Source organism: Helicoverpa armigera, chromosome 8 (assembly GCF_030705265.1).
Source record: "Helicoverpa armigera isolate CAAS_96S chromosome 8, ASM3070526v1, whole genome shotgun sequence".
NCBI lineage: Eukaryota > Metazoa > Arthropoda > Insecta > Lepidoptera > Noctuidae > Helicoverpa > Helicoverpa armigera.
The window spans coordinates 4,585,398-4,609,396 of NC_087127.1; the positions used below are offsets into that span (position 1 = coordinate 4,585,398).

At 34.9% G+C, this 23,999-nt stretch overlaps 1 protein-coding gene across 2 annotated transcripts in view; it reads left to right on the top strand.

Moving 5' to 3' along the window:
• LOC110383555 (polyhomeotic-like protein 3) overlaps nt 1-23,999 on the top strand; it is a 238,038-nt gene that overhangs the window by 95,691 nt on the left and 118,348 nt on the right. Inside the window, exon 2 of one of the 2 annotated variants that reach the window (XM_049838341.2) lies at nt 13,927-14,045. The exons of the other annotated variant lie outside the window; for it this stretch is intronic. Coding sequence (XP_049694298.1) covers nt 13,970-14,045 — 76 coding nt within the window. The 5' untranslated portion in view covers nt 13,927-13,969. The remainder of the gene's footprint in view (nt 1-13,926; nt 14,046-23,999) is intronic. 2 annotated transcript variants of the gene reach the window in all.

The window sequence follows — 23,999 nt, forward strand, 5'->3', positions numbered from 1 at the left end:
AGTTTGTATGTATGGATGTATGGATGTTTGTTACTCTTTCACGCAAAAACTACTGAATGGATTTTAATGAAACTTTACAATAATATAGCTTATACATCAGAATAACACATAGGCTACAATTTGTAAACATATTGTTCGAAATACTAAACCTGCGCAGACGAAGTCGCGGGCACCAGCTAGTGTTTTTATAATAACTCCATTGTTACGTTTTTCAGGTTAGAATGATAAACGATGCTTGTTTTAGCTGGTGTAGTTATTTAGAAGTATTTTGTAGTTTTTTTTTGTTATTTAAGTGAGAAACTTTTCGGAGTAAAGTTTGGTGTTATTTGAAGATTATCACATGTACATATGTACTTTTCATTAATGTTTTTTTTTTGGTTAGGACATAAAACGCTTCATAAATATGTAGGTGATAGACACCACGGGTTTCAATATACACTGAGCTTCTGATCAGGCCAAAAGTGACCTCTGTCACATTAACAGTCCGCAACAATGACGATAAACAATGCACTTTCGAAGCCCAACCTGCCTAACAGGACAATACGTTAACACGGGTGTCACCCCGGCTCCGACCTGAGGGTAACGCAATTACTACCCGTTGATTTAATTGATACAGACGTTGTAACTCTGATTTGACTTGTGCGACAAAGCATCCTGTTTTCGCTGACATAGCCCAGTGGGACAATACGTTAACAAGGGTGTCACCCCGGCACCGACCTGAGGGTGACGCAATAACTACCCACTGATTTAATTGACACAGACGCTGTAACTCTGATTTGACTTGTGAGACAAAGCATCCTGTTTTCGCTGACACAGCCCAGTAGGACAATACGTTAACACGGGTGTCACCCAGGCAGTGACCTGAGGGTGACGCAATTACTACCCGCTGATTTAATTGATACAGACGCTGTAACTCTGATTTAACTTGTGCGACAAAGCATCCTGTTTTCGCTGACACAGCCCAGTAGGAGAATACGTTTCCACGGGTGTCACCCCAGCAGTGACCTAAGGGTGACGCAATAACTACCCGCTGATTTAATTGATACAGACGTTGTAACTCTGATTTGACTTGTGCGACAAAGCATCCTGTTTTCGCTGACATAGCCCAGTGGGACAATACGTTAACAAGGGTGTCACCTCGGCACCGACCTGAGGGTGACGCAATAACTACCCGCTGATTTAATTGATACAGACGTTGTAACTCTGATTTGACTTGTAGAGGCGTGGAGAGGCATTCTGTTTTCGCTGGCACGTCATTAAATATTGATTATTGCCGCAATTTCAAGCAAGAGATTTTGAAATCCCTGGTAATATCAAATATTCTATATCACTTAAGTTGTTTTTATACCAATTTAAAGACATAGAATGGAGCAATTTTTGCTCTTTAGGCTACACTACTACTCCACCTGCCTTTCTTCACATCATATGCTTGTATATTGGTAAAATTTAAGTCCCGAAATAGATGTAGAAGCAGTCGCACAATACTTTACACACGGGTGTTTCAGTCACCTCTCGGGCGCAGCTCTCGACCCAACGGCCTGTGGGTGACGCAACAAGTACCGGCTGATTTAATTAGCAAAGGAGGCTGTAACTTGGATTTTGACTATAGTGCGAGAGCATCTTCTATTTGCTAACAGAGCGTTTAGGAATACCTACGTGAAGTTTCAAAATTTTGCCAAACGTAAAGTAATTTTCCGTATCACTCATAAAATGATAACTCAGTAACACCATTTTTTTTTATACTGGTCTTCAGTAAAAAATGGTCCTAAACTAACTTAACGGTTTTAAAAAATATGCTAAAAGATAAGTATGTCATGACAAGGCGAAAACTTTATATATACCTTTATATATAACTTTATATATATTTTTAGATATACATACAATAAAAACAGGTAAAATAAATATAATTATGGTTTCAAACAATTTCAAAATATTAAAGGTTTTTCTTATAACAATTCAAAGTTGAAAACTACACATAAAACGTATACAAATATACATAGGTACAAAACTATAAACACCGTTGTAATAAAGTCACGCTGTCATCATGAGGTTTGACCTAAAGGTCCTCTACATTCAGTCATGATGCAATATTATACTTAGGTATACTTAGTTAATTGATGGACTGAATCAATCTATTTGACAGATGAATACTTTGTAATGGTTAGGTATCTTTTAAAATGATTCTTCCAATACTTACCTATTAAGAGGAATACGAAAAACTGCATTCATCATTATCATTTAATCATTAGCGTACAGCTCTTTTCCTCAACAGGGCTCCCAGATACTTCGATTCCCATCATTGCATTATTGACGTGAACCACTTCAGATACAAGTATGTACATTTAGCTTCGTTTAGCTGGGTTGTCTATTTCGGCTTGGCTATCCAGTCTACATGTACTATGCAACTTGCACTGCTAGAAAACTTAAAAAAAAGAAAAGCTTTCAGCATAATTTTTAAAAGTGGGAAAATAAACTAACTACATGACGTGTTAAAACGTGTAAAAAATATCTTTATAATATAAAAATCATACAAATCTTATGCTCTCGTACATGCATAGGTACTGTGCCTTCAAGATATAATATTATGCCACCTGCCACCCAGCTTTTATAAGGACCCTAAATAGCTAGCGCTAAATTGAGTCCGACAATACGTTAATCTGATGAAGTGTTTCCGTCGCGATGCCCTCAACGCCTCCTGACTCTTGACCCAGGGTCCAACAAGGTGATATGGCGCAATAAACATGTATGCGTTAATTTCTCACTGCTATTTACATGTGTTTATTGTTTAAGAACGTAATCATATGGTATATATCTAATACCTTATGCTTAATATATGGCTGCCTATCTTAAACGCCAAAGCTAAGGAACCGCCTTGGGACAGCTAGTAGAAAAATATGTAAAGGATAACTAAAAACGATGGAACCTTGCACATGCAGGAGTTTTTATTGTAAGTGTTGATGATGATTTTATTTATGATTCAGACACGTAATAGAAATGCCAAGTCCTTTTATAAATGTCACGGTTATAGGAAAGCCAATAAGTTTAATGTAACTCGATGCAGAATAATTAGGAAATATCAAATATGGCTTTAGAACGATTGATCAATTAGACATATAAATGGTATTTCATACCGAAAATGTTTGCAATTCTTTATTTATTTTCTAGAAACGCAAACGTCGGTTTTTCCGTGAGGTTGTCGTAACCATAACATTGTTTCGACCGAGAAATGTGGACTGAGCCAAAAGTGTCGCGTTTGCATGATAAAGGCAGCCGATTCACAATGGCGCCGCTAAAATGGTGCAACGAAAAAAACACGTTTGATTGAATGTGATGTGAACATTTTTTACCAATTTACTAAAAATATTATATATATATGTATTTTACCTATTTGTGTACCTATGCATTACTTTTTTGTGTCTTTAAATGAAAGTTATTATCGGTTAGTAAGTTTTTCATGAAAAATTACAGAAATACTGCATTGCTCATTAAACAGAGGACGAGTTTACAAGTATACCTAAATCAAAAATTACAGTGATTTCTTCGAGACAATCTTTGGGAAATTCTGTTCCTGATATTGTGTTAAATAGTTAAGGTTTACCTATTTTCCTTTACCACCCCAAACGTTCTGAAAGGTCTATTAACTACAGTCGACATAAATACAGTGTAAATAGCAACAAAGCAGCATTTTAGCGCTCTCAGCCTGCCGTGCGTCAAGTGTTCTTATTCATTGCGGAGGCTTTGTCTGTATGCTAATAGTGGATGGCCGGTCACCGCCGCGACCTGACAGGATCGAAGGTCGAATGTAGGACGGAACGCGCAGACGATTCGCGAAGGATTGTCGTTCGAACGTGACGCAATGTGCACGGGAATTTGAGCTTTATTGACACAGGGCTTAGGACGAGTTGTAGTGCTATAATGAGGGTTAGAATAGTCGTTTTAAGTTTAGAGTTTTGAATTGAATGACAGACTATGTGAAATATTAAGAAAAAAAATATTGTTTGAACTGTTAAGGCTAATCAATAGAACATATATTTATATGGTGTGATGTCTGTCGTCTCGTATCACGCAGCTAATGACACTCATACAAACATAGTGTAATCAGTTGTGCTAATGTAAATGTAGAAAAAAATACGTTGTATACGACTCGTTTATAATAACCTCATCGACACTGTTTATCATGAAACTGGAAAACAATAAAACGAAGTGTTTTCATGTCTAACCTACATAGCGTTGTGAGGAACAAAAGGCATCGGCCGGCGTCGAACCTTGGCCCGACCTCCGCGCATCCTCGCTCCACATCACCATTGTTCGTTCCGGTTATGTGTGGGTGAAGCTACTGCTTCATAATTAATAATTTATAATTAATAGCATCCTTACTTGTTGTAATATTTTAAGTTAAATTATGTTTACGTCTGAGAAGGTCTGTGCTGTAGTGCTAACCATTTAAGAGTTATTTATATGAATTAATTTAAATTGGGTAATTTTTTTTAGTTAATCAGTTTAGGTGTTTTGACTAAATGTTTCAAACATTATGCTGTATCAATTATGTGAAATGACGTACCTATGGTTTAGTTTTATCTTTCAAAAAGACATAGCCAAGATGCTCTAAGAAAATTATGAACTTATTTAACCTACATTCAACTTAAAAGTCACAAAACTGTAAACTCGAGTTATCAAGTTACATTTGTGTATGGCAGGAGATGAAATTATGTTAGTCTTATTTGTCAAGAAATGCAGACCTCTATATCAACCTTTCATATTCCTACTCAACGCGAAAAGATTGCACAGTCAGGATTAGTACCCTGAATACTAGAATATAATTTATTGTCAACTATTCTCTTAATACTTAATATATTTAAGAAATATGTTGTGACTAAACACTGGTTTTATTTGCAATGGACTGCATTTTAGGGAAATTATCGCTAAAATACGCCTCTGTCAAAAGGATGCTCACCAAACAAAGCATTATACCTACCTATCCAACTGTCTTATCACAATGAAACTTAATAACTTCTCCGTCATAGTATATCTATGCGAAATCTCGAGGTTATGCATAATATAGCTTTGACATACACACCTTTAGCCTGATAATTGTGTATGGCCGTGTCTTAGATCAGCACCCGCATGCCGTGACATGGAGAAGAGAGTTAATGAAGTGCTAACTGCGGTGACAATGAGTGTAAACTGTAAATGTAAATGCTCGCATTATTTTCGATTAAAAAAAGTCGTCCGTCGACGGATTCGGATAATTTCGCCTGCGAGGAGAAAGATAAACATTGTATGACCCCTCGAATATATGAAACTACAGTGTAAGAGGTATGTGTGGAGTTACGCGAATGGATAGAGTGAGGAATGAGTATATAAGAGGAAGTTTGAAAGTGGCGCCGGTATCGGAAAAACTGCGTGGAAACCGGCTGTCGTGGTATGGGCATGTGATGCGGAGGAATGAGAGTCATGTTGTGAGGAAGGTGATGAGTATGAACGTGGACGGATATAGTGGAAGAGGAAGACCAAAGAAACGATGGATGGATTGTGTGAAAGTAGATATGGTAAGAAAGAATGTTACTTGTGAGATGACGGCAGATAGAAGAGTATGGAAGAAGAAAACATGCTGCGCCGACCCCAAATAAAATTGGGATAAGGGCAGGAGGATGATGACAGTGTAAAGAGGAATTACTGGACCTAAGTTTTAAAATCTTGAATATAATCAAGGTCATAAGAAAGTTTATGTACTGAAAGCCATTTTAAAAATTTCAAAAACATCTGTGATGTAGACCCAATCTAGGTAACAATTTTATTGAAAAACAGTGTTGTTTGTCGGTTTTCATACTGTAAAGCGCACTGCTCATGCGTTTGTCTACCGCAAACGTGAAACATTAGCATTCCGTTATTACATCCTCCACGTCCGCTAATTTAAATAAACTAAGAATATATTATATTATGACTGTAAACAAGCTATTAGCGGGATGAGACTCTCTGTAGCTACCTACTTGACCTAGCACCTTGTATATAATATTGATATAAGTAAGAAAATTGTGGTTGTAGCTACTGAATTGCGTATTAAAACCTTCGTACGTAATTTACTTTTTTTTAAAACAGATTACAACGCATTCGATCAGTATTTTTCTGAGGTAAATTCCCCCATACAATAGCACCCAATCCTCAAAGCTCCTGAAAAGTTTTTGAAGATACAAATTATAAAGGCGTGCTAAGTGGCATTATTATTAGAGCAAAAGGTCCATCATATCACGTCGAGAGATTCCGTCTCAGGCCTGAGTCCTGAATGTGTGTGAAAGTACCTGAAAGTAAATTTGAGCGGTATTTAATTATATATATACACAATACCTACTTATTTTAACATATGATGATGATTGCTTTATTGAAAACACACATTGTTGCCACATCATTGTGAAGTCCTTCAAGTACGTATTAGTACATTACCTAACACAGAAGATTCGGGTACCCTGAAATAAAACACTACATAAATCAAAACGTTTATATCCATTAAAAAATTATAAAGCCATAATTACTTTGCCTGTCAAATGAGCACATTAAGACATGGATTAACATGTTCGCCTTTGACTTAATTATTATCGCCAAAAATAACCGCATTGTCCAAGTCATTTGTTTTCGAATATCGGCCTTATGCCGGACGAATAGAAAGCATGTTTGATTTTGCAATTTTAAGGGGAAGTTCATTTAAGAATAGTTTTTTTTTTAATCTTAGAAAAATGTCGTGTGTTTAAAGTTTAAATTATATTCACAAATAGTATAGGATTGACAAAAACACAAACTTCTTTTCACTTTAATACTGTCTATATTATGATTGCTTGTGTATTCATTTTCCCTTTAATTTCTAAGATAAATAAATACATAAATTACTAAATTACATACAAGTGTTTTGAGGATACTGCTATGAGACGCTTAAGTACCTATTAGTCAGTTTTTGGATCAAAAAGAAACAAAAGCCAACAACACAACATCGCCTTAACAAAAATGAACAATAACCATTTTTTCATATTAATGATATAGTAGAGATATCATTATTAATTGGGTTAAGAAACATGATTAAACTCAGTGCGGTCATTTCGTACTGTAACCGGCATCAATCACCTTAATGACAGCTGTTTTGTCCGGTCAATGTGCGTAACGTATTCGGGGATTAAACAAAATAGTTAATTAGATGTAATAGTGTATAATAAAATGGTTATTGTGATTCATGATGCCTCTGAGCTATGTTAACGACTGATTGATGATATATTTCTGTGGGATAGTTCTGTTGAGAAATGGCTCGTGGCTAAGTACTGATTGATCAATCTGTGCACTTGTTTATGATCGTTTCATCAATCTGTGATACCAAAATTATTAACATTAAGATAATCCTCCTACAATGATTAAGTTTCTCTCTTTTATTATTTATTTTTCCATTTATCTAAAGCATCAAGGCCCGTATCAATATATACATACTATATCCTATCATCTCGTACTTAAAGAAAAATAGTAAATTTATTAGTAACATAACACTTGCATATATGGCGTCTACACTAGTATATACTTACACAACTTTCAACGCTGAATAAATTAAGGAAATTATCTATTAATTATTCAACAAGTTGTAAGTAATGTTCTTCCGTAGCAATGTTAATATCTCGTTGATATTTACCTCATTAACATTTGTCACGCAGTATTTAAATACTTTTTCCAAGATTATCTTCAAGACTATTTATGCTTTTTCTGATAATGAGAAATATCATCTATACTAATATTATAAAGCTGAAGAGTTTGTTTGTTTGTTTGTTTGAACGTGCTAATCTCAGGAACTACTGGTCCGATTTGAAAATTTATTTCAGTGTTAGATAGCCCATTTAACGAGGAAGGCTATAGGCTACTTTTTATCCCGGTACGGGAAGTAGTTCCCACGGGATGCGGGTGAAACCGCTGGCAGAAGCTAGTTAACATTATATAACCATCTATCGATAACAGTCCAAACTTATAGGGTCGTAAATGTTCAAATCAGATCAAAAAAATATTGATCAAGCGTTCAGGAACTAGAGTAAAATATAACGGTTCAGAAATCAATTTCTCGCAAGGTTACATGAGTTTCCTATCGTGTGTAACCCTCTGTCACCCGCGACGGGGTGGTCTAATCCTATAAGCACTGGAACCACTCAACATAAACATTTTATTAACATTATTGAGAAAGACTAGGGCAGGGATTGGAAACTATTGGATAGGCTGCTTCATGATAATAATATTCCTAGGGTGAAGGAAAATATCTTGGGAAAACCTGGACTTTAAGTGTAAGAAGGATAATAAAAAGAATGATGATGATTCAAGAATTTTTAGCTATGATGAGATGTATGCAATGTTTAAATTGAGTTATTTTTTTAATAACAGCCTCTTTGAGTGTTGATAATTTCAGGCATCTGATTGCGCGTGCTATTATTACTATTTAACCTCATTCCAACTCTCCATACCTAATACTACTATCACCGATGACTCTTACAAAATAAAACAAAGTTATACTTACGAGAAGCTTTTTTGCATCTGTAAAAAGACACGTTTTCTTCATTCAGCATTTTTATCAATTTACACTGTTGCAAAACCGTTGGCCACCCCTATTTGCTCTCGTTAGTGCACACGTGCGGAGTTACCGACCACCTGCGGTCTGACCCGCTTTGATATCTGCCGGCATTACCTTCGACCCGGCCATTAATCTCGGAACACGCTTAATGAATTGCTCTCCATCGCTCTGTTACTTGTTTGATTGTGATTAGCGCAAGACCACACTAGATGTACGAGTACTAGGTGTAGTAATGTGGAGGTAAAGTTTGTTTCGTAGCGGATAACCTGTGGAAAACATTAAGCGGTGACATGTTGTGTGCAAAAATGTTGATGGCGTAGACTTAATCCAGAGTTAATACCGGAAAACAAGGTATCTGAATTCATGCTTACAGGCCGGATACAAATTAATGATGTTTAGAGTCAAGAATCTTACCTTTATAAAAACATCATTTAAGTATAGCAAATAACCAATAAACGTGAATCTAAGGATTCTTGTTTGCTATGTACGTGATACGATATGTTCAGAAAGACTTGATTTTAAATTGGAATGATCTCTGCTCTTGTTGTGTGGTAGTACAATATTTAAGGCAATCGATATTTTTTTAAAGCGACTAGACACAGCGACAATTTAATAGTTACGTATCGAAAAATGAAAACTCACAAATCATATTGAGACAAGATTTAGAGCTCATTCAATGGAACTGTCAATTATACTGTCAAATAGTTTATGTTACTAGATCTAAGTACACAACTTTATCATTAAAGTGTTGGAAAAGGCGCTAACTGTAAGTTCCATCAGAGAGTGAAGCATAAAACATTGCTCTATAACTTTAATTCGTATCTTGACCAACTGAGAAAGTCTGCCTCCCTCCCCTCTCCCCTCTTGTTAGGCAGGGGGATAATGAAATACAAAGACAAGGATTCTAACAACCTGCGATAGTTATAGTAGCAACCACTTGTGAGGGCCCATAGTGATGCGACATATGCAAATAAATGAATAAATTAGTCGATGTTGCAGATAAAATCGAATTCTTTTTTACTAACGATACGACGAAAAGAAAATAAATTGGAATAACGATGCTATCTCTTAATTCTTTGTATAAGTAATCAGAATAATTCCAGATTTTGTGGTGATAAATGTTTATTAGTGTTTGATTAGATAAATCACATAAATTAGGAGATTTATTTCTGTAATTATTCAAGATTAAATGCAGAAGTTTGTATCCTAAATAGCTTGTGTGTTTTGTTAGATACAAAACAAGGGGATAAATCAATCTAAAAAAACACAAGTTCATTTTAAAATAACGTAGTATTTATTTACATTTCTAACGAAACGCATTCCACATAGGTTAAAAGTTTGAAGCATAGTTCATCATCTAAAAACAAATTATAATTTGATCTCAGGCCACACACATTTACATAATTATGTCAACAAAAAATATTAGGGGTAATGACCCCTCTTTGTTTTTAACAATATTTCAAAATTGGAACACTTTAGCTTTTAGAAGCACAAACAATTCATTAGCAAAATAAATATCGATATTATTTCGCTCGTATCCCAGCACTAGTGATCTTAATGTTAGTCGAACCTACCGCGCTGGAGGTCTCATTCATAAATCTCTTTGGCCAGGAACAACACCGTTACATCCCTAGCAGATATCGACTGTCGACCGACTGATTTAGTCGTGAGCTCCACTCGCAGTTATACCTGTTACATTATTTAAGAGGTTACGGAAATAAATTTGCGTACACTAACTTTGTAATGGTGTTTAACTATTCATTTTTGGGTTTTAACTGAAACCATAGGACATGAAATCTACGTTTTTTAAAAGTCATCTTTACCTCTGAACAGATAACTAAGCTAATTTCGAAAATGCATATGTCGAACTCTTTTTTACTGTACCAAAAGATCTGGTTTCGGAAATATCTACCTACTACTGATTCTTTGTGGGATTACAAGAGCCAGCAAAAAATATCTTACAACTGCTAAATAGGGCTGAAATACCAAACAACTGGGGAAACAGCTACCTTTTCAAATGAACCTTTTTCTTTTGTAAAGAGTATCCTTAGGTAATGGTGCTTAAACGCTTGAGATTAACATTGTCCAGTTTATCGCATATTACAATTATTTTGCAAAGACCTGCTATATAAACATCAGTTTTACAAAACATCTACACAATAATTTGACAGTGGCTTTCCTAGTGCCATATTATAATAGATCAAACCAAATTATTGTTGCAGCTATATACTTAAGTGCTTATTTATTAGCCCAATTTATTAATCTTATCATAGCAATTAGCGGATTAAATGTAAATTTATAGAAGCGTGCTGAAGTGTTTTAGGCAGTAGGTAATTTGTGGACAAATAATATGATTTATAGGACATTGATCCTTTATCTAAGCAATAATTATTGTGTAGATAAAGTATGTAATTATCGAAGGCGTGATTCAGAACTTTAAGATACTAACGATAACACACATTCCAAAACTCTTGGTCATCACTCAAAATTAAACTAAAATCGCTCGGTTGCTAAATTATACTTATAGCTGTTTTCACGGGGAAATTTCTTCTCGTACCCGGATAAAATGTAGCTTGGCTCACCCTTGGGTCTTGGATGGTATAGATTCTCAACAGCGAAAGAATTTTCCTAACCGCTGTAACAGTTTCCGATTCTTTAAAGTAACAAAACAAACAAAATAATCCTACTTATCTTTACAATAATACTTTAGACTTATTTCATACAATAGCGAATTAATTTTCTACTTTACCTGAATGAATACATAACTTAAACTTGCACATACATATTCGTCGATGGCCAAGCATTATGTTAACGCCTCCCGACAAAATAGGTGAACCTGTGAATGCGACACAAATGAATAAGAGATACATCAAGCGGACAGGATGCAACAGTGGCGCGCTCTGTCGCCGGACTGCCACGTAATTGGCACCGCTTTCTACTTATACACTTATATGTGGACTGTCTACAGGGAGAGTTTTTTTTTGTTTAAACCGTTAAGTTAAATATTGGGGTTAATTTCGTTAGAAATTGATAGAGGTACCATTATGTTAATAAATTGACGCTGAACTGAATGATTGGACAATATGATAGCTGTTGTTTATCACAAAAGTTACCGATAAATAATTTAAACAAGCCGATTCGATGACTGCTGCTAGTGGACATTTCACAGTAAAGTCAATACCAATCAGACTAAAATCACAAACAAGAGCAAAGCTTAGAGAGCCATAGATATGTATTAAGATCATTCAAGACCCCACTTAAACCTGAAAGACAAATTGACAAATAAAAACTCACTCAATAAAAAATCTACGCACAAAAATGATGAAAACTAAATCAATCCCCCTGTACACAGACTGTCACCTAGCTCGCGTGTCGTCTCTAATGGCGGCTCGGAAAAAAGCCTCAATTGCGCGCAATTGACGGCCGCGAGTTACCTGCGATCTGCGCACGACGCGAACACCTGGCACGCGCAGGGTTCACGCTGAGGAAAATTGGAGTTTTATAACTGTATTTTTTATTTAAAAGAGTTATAGGGAAAAATATTTTTTATCTAAATTAAACGTGGTCTGTGTTTGCTGAAATTTATAGAAGACATTTTCCACCTTCACCATTAAAAAATGTTGTACCTTTTGGGCGAATTTTCATTTAACTTCAGTTTGAAAATCTTCGTCCGATATCTACTTTCCTTTATGTTGGTTGATGATGATGATGATGATGATGATTTAATTAGCTGCATATCCTTTTTAGTCAATCAAAACTTAACCACTTTTCTCTATTTGCTACTCATAATTATACAACATAATCATAAACAACCTTAACCCACAACAACTACCTATCAATAAAATTATAACCATCGCTAAAATGACCAGCGGCAACCCTACAAATAGCTCGCGGGCAAGCGCGGGCGCAGATCGGGCGCGGCGCGTGCGTCGATCACGCCCAGAAACTAGACCGACGCCATTTAAATTTGACCATTGTCACGGAAACAGAGGCCGTGTTATTAAACGAAAGTCGTTTCGGAATTCATTTTGATAATGGGCTAGATTTTTAGGTAAGGTTAAAAAATATAGAAGTAATTGAATTGTGCTTAGGTGGAAAAGTGAAAATAACGTGGGACATGGGCACTGAAAAAATAAAAGTTTCCTTAAAAAAAATATTCATACAGTTACTAATTGGTTTTTCATAATTTGAACAAGAGGTCAACACCCTCTCATACTTTTCTTACCCTTTGCTCAACAAAAACTGATTTACTACAGCAAAAAATAAAATAAACTTCAACTTTGAAGCTACCAAACTGGTCTAGAAGGTAGCTTTTTGCAGTTGACCAACTATAATCGAAAATAATAGGGTATATCTCGGTAAAGTATTGATGGTAAAGAATTTATGCAAACCGCTGATGATCGATTTTTCACGCATTCCTATTGGGTTTGGTAGGAACTGCTTTTCAAGTGTCACCAGAGAAAAACGACGAATTGATACATATTTTTTTGACTTCCATTATTTTTACTTTGAACAGGGGTTAATTTACCAGAGTAAAATATGACAAAAAAAAATTAAGTCAATGCCTATTTGTTGTATTTTTTTTTCAACTTACATCAATAATTTGAACAGTTATAACCCAATTACTATAGTAAGTTCTTCTTTCCAAGCCGTTGAACGTTTTTGTCTTGATCCATCACACAGTAGCTTGCGCTCGCGCATGTCAGAATCTATTAAATGAACTTGGACCGAATTCTATGTATATAAGTAGTTTTTAATGTGTAACTAGCGTGTAGTGTCGATTACATGTGTTTTTGTTATAGGACATTAAGTAGACACTAATTTATGATTGCATATTCAATAAGCCTTGTCATCGTATAAAAAAATGTGTTGTTTTTTCTCTTTATGTGTTTAATGGCCTTTTAATTACGTGTCGATGCAGTAAACCTTGTTTCTTTCTATTTTTATATGTTTTGACATTTTATTTCTTATCTTTTTTTACTACCAATAAAACTATGATTAATTTCTGTGAAAATTATGACCTCTTACTAAGCACCAATTATGCAAAACCTGTAGTATTTATTAGTAAAATGAATCGTAAATAACTCATCACAAAAGTGTTACTAAAAATTATATACACAATAGCACAAACACTTCCAAATACCTCATTAAAATCAGCGTGAATAACGTTCTGAATTCAAACGCTACAATCACAACTCAAAAAATAATGGACCAATCACAACACACCACGTAATAAAAAAACAAATGCACGTGACGTCACTAAAATGATAACCAGGGAATGTTTCTAACGGGGTTCTCAAAGTCGTTGGGCCATAAGACCAGTGTATGATATCAATTTGTAGGGTAGCGATGTCGGGGCGCGCCGGCGGATGAAATGCAGCACTGATGATCGCCTCGCTGACTGCCCGTCGCGACGTGGACGCTGAAACGCCGGTCGTCTGGCCCGCATGGTGTTACTCAGGTATATAGCATCGTGAATAACGAGACAGGGAATGTAATAACACCAGATATATGTTCAAAAAGGCGGCTAAAATGTCAGATTATCAAAATTCTCAATCACAATCAAGGTATTCTCCAACATTGTCACCCAGTGGATACCATAAGAGGGCCGCCGTAGAGGAAGGCCCCGGACAAAATGGCGGAACGACCTGAATTGGTGGGAACAATCGATGTATCTAAAGGTGGGGATAGGATGGGAAAGCCTTTGCCCAGCAGTGGTACAGGGCTAAGAAAAATAAAAAAAAAATCCTATATTTCTGAGCCTATTAAAGAGAGATCCATGGTTACAGTCACTAAGGAAAACAAACAATAAAGACTGTATCGACTTTTCCGTTAATCTTGATATTACGAATAGTAAACAACAGTCTATAATCACGTTTACTACGCAAGTCGAACAATTACAGGCCTCGTTGAGCGTAGTTATCACTCAAAAAACTGGGTAATTAATATCGGTAATCACCTCGAACGAGCTGATTCGTGACCACTGGCGCTGAGATATTTGTTTTGTTACTAGAAGTTATTAGCTGTCTTATAAAAACTAGCTTCTGACAACAGTTTCACCTGTACTCCATAGACTAAAATAGACGACTATTTTTCAAATTCTTTTTGGGTGGGGTCCACACGATCTACTAATTATAACCTGTCCTTATAATATAAACGAAGATTTCTCACCCAGGCTGTCGAGGTTTTCTTCAGATCTTAAGATCCCTCATTTTCTTTCTCCAGGAACTAATCTGGCTTGAAGGCGTATTTATAAAACAATTACTTAAACTCATTTCGCATCGTTTCCCTCGTTTAACTCCCCATTTGTAGGCTGTAATGTTAGCAACGAATAGCCAATGAAGCACAATTATTACGCCCAGGAAACTACTAACCGTCTAGGCACTAACTCATCTAAATGTTTCTTGAAAACGGTAGCGGACGTAAGTGAAAAAATGGTAGGCAATCTGCTGTAACAGGTAGTTAGTAGCAAGGAGATGGGGCATAGAGTAGGTGAGTGTTAGAAGGTCCACTTGTTATGTTAACAGAACCGTTCGAAGATATCCTTCATAGTAATACGTGTCGATCAAATGTAATTTTGATTTGTAGCTCTGCCGTTTGATTGATAATCGGATAATGAAATTAGGTTATAAGAACATTTGTAAGCCGACAGTAACATTTTGTAAATATGGCAGATAGAATGAAGCTCGTTTGTCAAAAGTACGAGTTAATTATTTTAGGAAAATAAAACAATAGGTAAATTTTATCCCATTTGTGAATCCTTACAAAAAACTTTCAAGTCATACTTCTGCTATTATCCTCTCAGTAGTGGTGTAACTGAGTCAGGTTTATCTGCGCTCAGTGGGTGGCGCAGTGGCAGGTGCGCGCATTTCCATACGTCTTCCGTGCGCGCGCGCACGCCTCAGCGACAAGACTGACGCGCGAGGTTTTTTCACTCACTCTAGATGACTATGATCTATGACAGGAATTTCAGAATCGGTTTCATAGAAAATGTTCATATTTATTTATTTATTTTATACTTTATGCACTATGTAGGTCCTACAATGGCGGACTTAACGCCTTAGGCGATCTCTGTCACTCTACCTTTGGGTGGTGGTGAAAATAAGAGGTGGTAGGTGCAACACTGTCAGAAATTTTATGCGATGTAAAAAACACATAACTTTTTAGGTAGATTTTCTAAATCAACTTTTCATTTTATAATGATGATGTCATAAACTGAGACTTTTAAAACTCAAGAGAATTCAATTAGCTTCTCAAATTAAAATTACCTTTTCACACAACGTTACTTCAAAAGTAATTTGCCGCGGCCCCATACATTCAACAATAAACACATTTTCGTTTAATAATCGTGAGAGCTCCATCAAATAGAAAGAATTCATAAAGTATATTGTTGTTCCTACTTACAAGCGATTGGTAAAATTGCCGTCAATCACCAATTATGGCACTAAGTGGGTACCAAAAAGTGCCACCTTTCTTCACTTTAGGTGGCGATAGAACACTTTGAAGTTAGAAGTTCTCACACACTTTGGACAGTCATCATGATTTTCGTGACCCGAGTAGTTCGTGTTATGACGAAAATAGCTTTTTGCTTGGATAAAAAAATGAAGACGTTATTGATGTAAGAACGTATTTTAATTATATACCTGGTGGAGATTATAAGACCAGTTTAAAGTACATGTTTTGTAATAATCTCCAGTTAATTAATATGGCTTATCAGTGCAAAGTATACTCACAAAAACTTAAGGTTATTTTTTGTGGTGAATTTTCTTTATAAGTGATTTCCAAGAAGCATAAAGATACTAGAACCCACAATTTTCTTGTCCTTCTTTTTCAAATAAAACTATCTCTAAGTTTTACGAATAGCTGTATTATGCACAGCTATTAAGTAGGTAGGTATTCCTAGATAAACAAATGAATATATTTCCTTGTATAAAACAATTCACGATTTAGAGTTTCGTGCTATTCGAGTCCGTTTTAATATTGCACGGCCTTTTTACTGACGTTAGCTTATTTTAGCGGCCGGTGTTGCCACACCTATTTTGTTGTTTATGTATTTTTAACAGGTTTTGCATTCAAAATAAAAGTTAATTTTGTAAAATCAATTTCTCACTCAGTCTTATAATTCTGATTAACTAGTCATAAATAACATGTTATGGTGTTTTGCAAAACAAAATTTAATAAAAGGTAATATTTCTCACTTTGCAGATGGTATCAAATTTCGAAAAAGCAATAAAAAACATCGAATGACATACCTATATCTAAACATATAAAAAATCTCATAAAATATAAATTTTTATAAAATAATTTAAGTATACAAAAATCCTCTAATAATAGGTATAATTCACTTCCTTGGATCTTTCAATCGCAACAAGAGTAATTTTTTTGTTATTAAAATGCAATAAAATAATACAAACAGTTTCGGACCTATATCTTTGAAGGATTTGTAGTTCATTAGATACAATGTAAGTAACATCCTAATACTATATTTTGCTAACGAGAAGCAGTTTCTTCACGTTAGCCTCGTAGAATAAACGTCAAAGTTACCGCCTCTAAGCAATCTGAATCGTTTCTTGTTATCAAAAACTTAGCTTAAAACTACACCACATTCCCTGCCCATCAATCCGAGGCCAGAACATCACCTGATTACTTATTTATGAGGTCTTCAGCATGTTCTACTTATAACTTATTCCAATGTCAGGCCGTATTCATAGAGCGATTTATGAAGAGACAGAGTCACACGATTTTATATTTACGGTGCAGGGATCCCGTGAAGAAGTTTAGTAGCCCAGTAGTTGGTATTGATGTGATTGAAGGCTCAAGTTTATAGGTTGTTTTAGTCGTTGTATGAAATGTCACCAGAAGATCTACAAGTAAATAAGTCACTATGTAACAAGTAAATAAAATTGACGATAATCTTTACTTCATTAAGAAATCCGACTACATAGATGTCGTGAGTTAGTACAGTTTAGTTAATTTGATAATTTGAGGAAATTAGATAAAGGACCCAATATCAAAGGAACTTTATATATTTATTGTCCAGCTACTCTAATCTGTAAAATATCAAGGTTGAAAGTTCAACATTAAAAATAAAGGTAGTAGTTTGCTTCATATGCTGGATTCTGTAAATTGACACAGGTGTGTATATTGACGTTCGAATTCTGATTTTGAAAGTAGGTAATTCTACAGTTTAAATATGCACCGAACACATTATTTATAAGCATTTGCAGTTTAGACAAAAAATCCAGCAGATTGTTCTAATCACGACTGTCAAGTTGATGCATTAGTGTATCCTAAACCACTTAAGCAGCTGGTCAATAGGTGCAAATGTCAAATAGGTAGCCGATGACGTCATGAAGCCAAAAATGATATTTTATATTACCTATGGATCGCATGTCTGTCTGAATGGTTTCCTGTGTCAAGTTTAATGTTATTTGCGACAAGATAGTATTATTACTTAGGTGTGTGTAGTTACAGGCTACATGTATGGTAGTCTTCATCATGAGTAGTCTATTAAGATAGAAAGTAATCATTTGCCGAGCCCTTTCCTACGAACGGACCGCGCCATGCGTTGTTCTTATGATCGATTGTCTTATTTGGATGTCACAGGCACGAGCAACTCGATGCTATTACTTTATGTTGTATCTAGACTGGACTCGTACATACTAAACGTAATGTTCATAAAACGTATGTAATTTTCGGAAATTATTTGTGTGAAATAGAAAACACACTCACTAAAACATATCTTTAATCATGCTAATTACATCAGCACCAATAAAAAACTATTTCGTTTCAATACTCCACAGGATCATCAATATTAACTGTTCGGCCATCTCAAAGTGAGATAAAATCCCATGAAAACCTATTGAAAACAATGAGTAGAAATCTCATGGAGGAGGCATGTCGTTTTAAGTCAGTCAGCGAGTGGAAACGTTCATGTATTATAGATTTATTTTCACTGTTACTACCAGTGTATTAACACTTAATGTTTTCTAAACTTTGTTGCTGTACCGTATTTCAAGCGGTTTATGTGCTGTCCTATTTTCAGCAAAGATAGACTGTTGGACAGTATTATTTATTCTGATGTAGGTATAGGAAACGTGGATGACATATGCTTTTGAGATTTTTCTCGTGTTCTATTTAAAAAGTTGTCTTTATTATAGGTGCCTGCTCTGAAATATATTTTCTATTATCAATAACCACGACTGGACTCTTTTAACTATTCAGTTTTAAAAGTTATCAGGCTTGAACCGTTCTATACTACATAATATGCTTACCTACCTGTAATAGTAGAAAGAAAATATACTCAGTTAATAACAATATAATTGTTATAACAATAACAATATAACATTGCATAATAATTCTTCTTGCAGACATATTTATCGTGTATGTAAGTGATAGTCTTTTGTTTTAACATAAAATTCAAATAAAGTTGTGTAACGGATCATTTGTTAGTTCTTAGATCTACGCAACAAAATAGATTCTTGTAACAAAACGCTAGGGGCACTTCATAATGTCGCTATCATAATATAATTTAGATTGTCTCGGTAATTTTTTTGCAGTATATTAGCATAATGCGACAATAATTTAATCGTAATATTATTTAAGTACTGTTAAACACAAAAGACTTTAAACGTCATTTCGTGCTGATAAATATTTCAGACAAAAAAATTGAAACATTTATTTTTAATTCAAGTCTTTGGCACTTCAGCTAAAATTTTCGGTAAATTTTCTCGTAAAAGTTTCCCTAAAAGCCATTCATTTGACTCACCTGAAACCCAAGTGTGCGAAGTAGTTCCCACGTTACGAACGAAAGCTAGGTAATAAAATATCCTAGAAGGACAATTGTAACCAACCGGTAGTAGCCACTTAGCCACACCGCGCAATCTAGGTTTTCATCATTACAGGAGATCGTAAATCATAACTGAATACAGGCCTGTAGGCTCAATGGTGGCTCCTGCAGAAATATAGGTGTAATTACCACCATTGGCGGGATCCCTGATTACCATGGTGTGATTACTTCGATTGCTCGTCTTCGAGATAATTACGATTATACAGAAATTGAGCGCTTAATTACTTGATTGAGTTAGTGAGGTAATTTACTTATAAATGAAATATTTGTTTGAGAAGAAATAATTTAAAAAGCCTTTCTTGATAAATGTGCTGCTAAACTCGAAAATTGAAAGAGTTCTTGAAATCGGATCCAAAATCAGGATATTCAATTCAGGAATTCAGTACAACGTGACAAAAAATTATTAAAATAACTTATTTCTATAAATCGAAAGTCAAAATTACATTTGGCTATCATACTAAATTAAACGATTATTTACACAAACACAAGTTTCTAGCAACACGTCAAGTATTTTAACTAACCAAAAATGCCACCTCTTCATCTACCTAACTCAAGTGAAAAAATGCACTATAAAAACCCGTGGTATATCTTCGTAGTGCTGCTTATGAATCGCTATGATATTTACATTGGTAATGTGTGCGTGGGCTGCGCACGCGCCGCGCCTTACCTCTATTATTTATTGAGTGACAGTGTCAATGGAAAAGCCAAATAGTTCTTAGTAAAGCGGTCAGGTTTTTTTTGGAGTTCCGTCGTTATGTGGTGGGGTGGACCAAAGAGATTTTTTTTTGTATATGATCATGAATGTTACTTGCACAATAATGGTGTATTTCTTCTATTTATTTTAAAATAAAAAATATATATTGAAGCATTACTAAGTTAAAAAAAGATCAATCGAATTAACTGAGATATTTAAAAGAGACTTTTATTTTTACAGCATAAAAATTTATCAAATTGTTTTTAGCTCAGAATTTATTCCGAGGGCTTGTCCTATGTAATCACTGTCTATCTATAAGAATTTTATTTTGACGACGTAGAGCTACAACTCTAATTGTACAGATCCCATCCCCATATTTACGATCAATAAATCACGCTGTCATTGACACTCAAAATCTGAATGAGTTGACTGTTATTTCATAACAGATGCGCGCACGCAGAGGGGTCACTTAAGGCTGTAGATCATATTCTGTCGAGTCATATTGAACTTACTCGATAAACACACTTGACAACTGGCAGGGGTCAAGTTCATGACTTTTGAGGTTAATTTAATTCGGTTTTTTGCTTGTTTACACTGAAAAGTGTTTGCTTTAAGATGCTGTTGACTGCGAATGAAAAAAACTAGAAGTTGAGATGGATGTGGAAGATTTGGTGTTACCAATGATAATGTTTTATCGTCTTGTTTATACCAAAAAAAAATATTGTTTTAAACAGACAATAATTCAAGTCTCATATTTCTTGGTTAAACGCCTGTCCACACCTACTTTTCTTCACCTTTAATGTCACATATCTTACTTTAAGTACTCAAGTCACGAAGCTACCACATTCTACCGCAGAAAAAAATATAACCAAAATCAATAACAAAGTCAGAACAATAAAAACCGAAGGTTCGCGCGCACTACTCGATAAGGTTAATCGAGGTCAGTCTTTATCGATAACTCGATAACAACAATCGAGAGAAAACTTGCAAACTGCGATACACATTAAACGTTCGGTGAATTTTGAACGCGTTTTTTAAAAATATTCTTGGTATTAAAAATTACGACACAATTAAAATTTTTGGCGATATGTATTTTTTTATTTGTGCGTTCCGTTTTAATGGTTTTGATACAATTTCGGGTATCAGTATTTGGACGTCTCCATCTCAAGTAATAGGCCCCTTTACGACAGAAGTTTGATACAAAATATTGTCGAAGTATGTTGATAATAAGATACGTGGTCGGGGAAAACGTTATGTTCATGATGTAGTAAAGATTCCGAACTGTATTTTTAGTACGAATAATATTGAATTTATGATCATTGTTTCGTACGTTTATGTAGAAATGCTTTCTTTGTATTGGCGCCTTAAGATGGCTCAGTTTGGTTATGATAGCAATAATATTTTCTGCCGGTAATGACTTCATATTCAAGGCTATCTTTGTATTCAAAATTTGCGGTTTATATCCACTCCAATATTTATCAAAATACATTAACATTATCAAAAGTCGATATTTCATGTAAGTACCTAGTTACTGAAATAGACCGCTATTGTACCAATGTATTTTATTACAAAGACAGACAGCAAATCATTCTTCAAAATTCAGAATACCAATGTTCCATTTTTGAAATTGCCAACCCTAATTCCCACGACTACCGGCGCGGGGGCAACTACTAACCACGCATAAACACTCGAGCACACTGGCGGAAACCCGAATATAACCTTAATGACCTCCAAGGAACCCGTTCGTATATGGCCAACCGGGGGCATTCCTTTTACTTGGCAAAAACTTAATGTTTTCTCACAAACAACACTCGCCTTTGTTTTTGTGAAGCGTTAAATATCGATAAGTGGTGTTCATTTGTTTTATTTTTATGGTTGGTTCTTTTTTTGAAAAGTTCTATTATGAAGTGAATGATTGGCGCTACTTAAATTGTTTACTAATTAAAGGTAATAATAATAGTCTTGACAGTTACAAGCCATTATAATGTACTGTAACAGCTATGAAAATAACGAACCTATACCCATTGTCTTTAACATTTACGAAGGTGGTGACAGATTTACATACAAAAAAAAAAAACATGAAAAAAATTGACGTAGTTTTTTTCCGCCTATTGCGCACAGTCTCATTATGAATGAAACTTAGGAAGTATCTACTTTCCCCGGATTTCATCCTACCACAGGATATCACCGTCGTCCGACAAAAGACTACAACTATCTCTAGAAAGCAAAAGCCAGTTAGTAATATGTATGTTTGTTCCGTTCATAATTATAAAGTGTAAAGGCTTGCAACATTGTACAAAACTAGTACTGAATAGACTTCGGATACCATTGCTTATACTGTCGATATCATTATGTGTGATATTACATGGTTATAAAATAATTGATTATGATAAATGTAATAAAATTATCAAAATGACAATTTGATTTAATTCTGTATACTGATACTTAGGTTGACTATATCTGAATTATTTGTTAGATTTTTTACGGAAATAATGTACAATTTCTGTATAGAAATAGTCTCCTTCTATAAACTTAATTAACATGTACCTATGTACTAGTACGTATATACTTAGACACTTTATGCTATATATTTTTAGATAGATCTGCGGTCAATACCTATATTATATGGATACAATTATATCGAAATAAATTACACATAGTACCATTTGGAACTCCAAGAAAAAAGCTCTTACACTTTAAATTCTTACTTACCTACTTTATTTCTCAATTATATAAAATAATAGCGTTCAACAATGAAAACTTTCACCTAATTTCATAGAACGGCTACCGGTAGTAGCACAATCGATTAAGTAGCAGTAATATCGATCTTTCGAATTACGACTCTTAATTAGCAAATGTAAAAGCTTTGTCTAATGGACTATAATTCGAATATGGCTACTTAATTGTTGGCACAATTAAGTTAATTGTTATATAACGAGTACTGATAATTCAGTCACAGATTCTGTACATTGATGTCTTACAAAGACCTAACTAAGCTGTTCTAAATAATCTCTACTTACCTCGTATGTTAACAAAACAATTTATAAAATTTTCAGTTTCATTCGTTTCGAAATAATGTATTTCCTTGACATCGAACCCATTAGTGTTACATCACTATTAGTCAATTTCACTCGAAAGCATTAAAAAGCCCGACATTTCATATTATTAATGATAATTTTAGTTAATTACCGAAAAAGCCTCTCAAGTTTTATGCAATAATAAAAACAAACTGGTCCAAACTCGGACTCACTATACTTACGATTCGAGCCAATACCTATAATATGAAAATGAAGAAATTATCGAGTGTGTAACGAGCCGCGGATTGCGGGTATCGATAAAAACGACCTTTATATCGACTTTTATGTCAAGCCCTAACTGTTGTCGTAAATTCAACATATTATTGCGTCCGTCGCAGGGCATAGCTTTATTAATGCATAGAGAAGTGCTTTGTTTGCTCACTTACGATTATTCGTCGTGTCGTATTATGTAACGCGTGTAATCGTAACACCACGCGACGAGTCGTCGACGTAAATCTAATTTAACTATAGAGATTGTTCCGTATTCTCTTGACACGCGAACCGTTAACTTTTATACGACAGTACATGTTTGTTTTAATGGCTACAGTGTTACCATAAAGTTTTATAGAATGTTAACACAAATGAAGTTTACAATTGCGGACGTATTAAATTGGAGAGTGGACACTAACGTAGCAGACTTTACAAGCAATTAACTATTATACGCAAAATTATTTTATGGTGTATACTAAACTGTATCAGTATTACTGACCCGTTTTTATTGATTTCTAGTAATAAAGGTGTATCGGTAATCGATATGAGGGAAATCGATGTCTCGGATGTCTTCTTCACTATAAT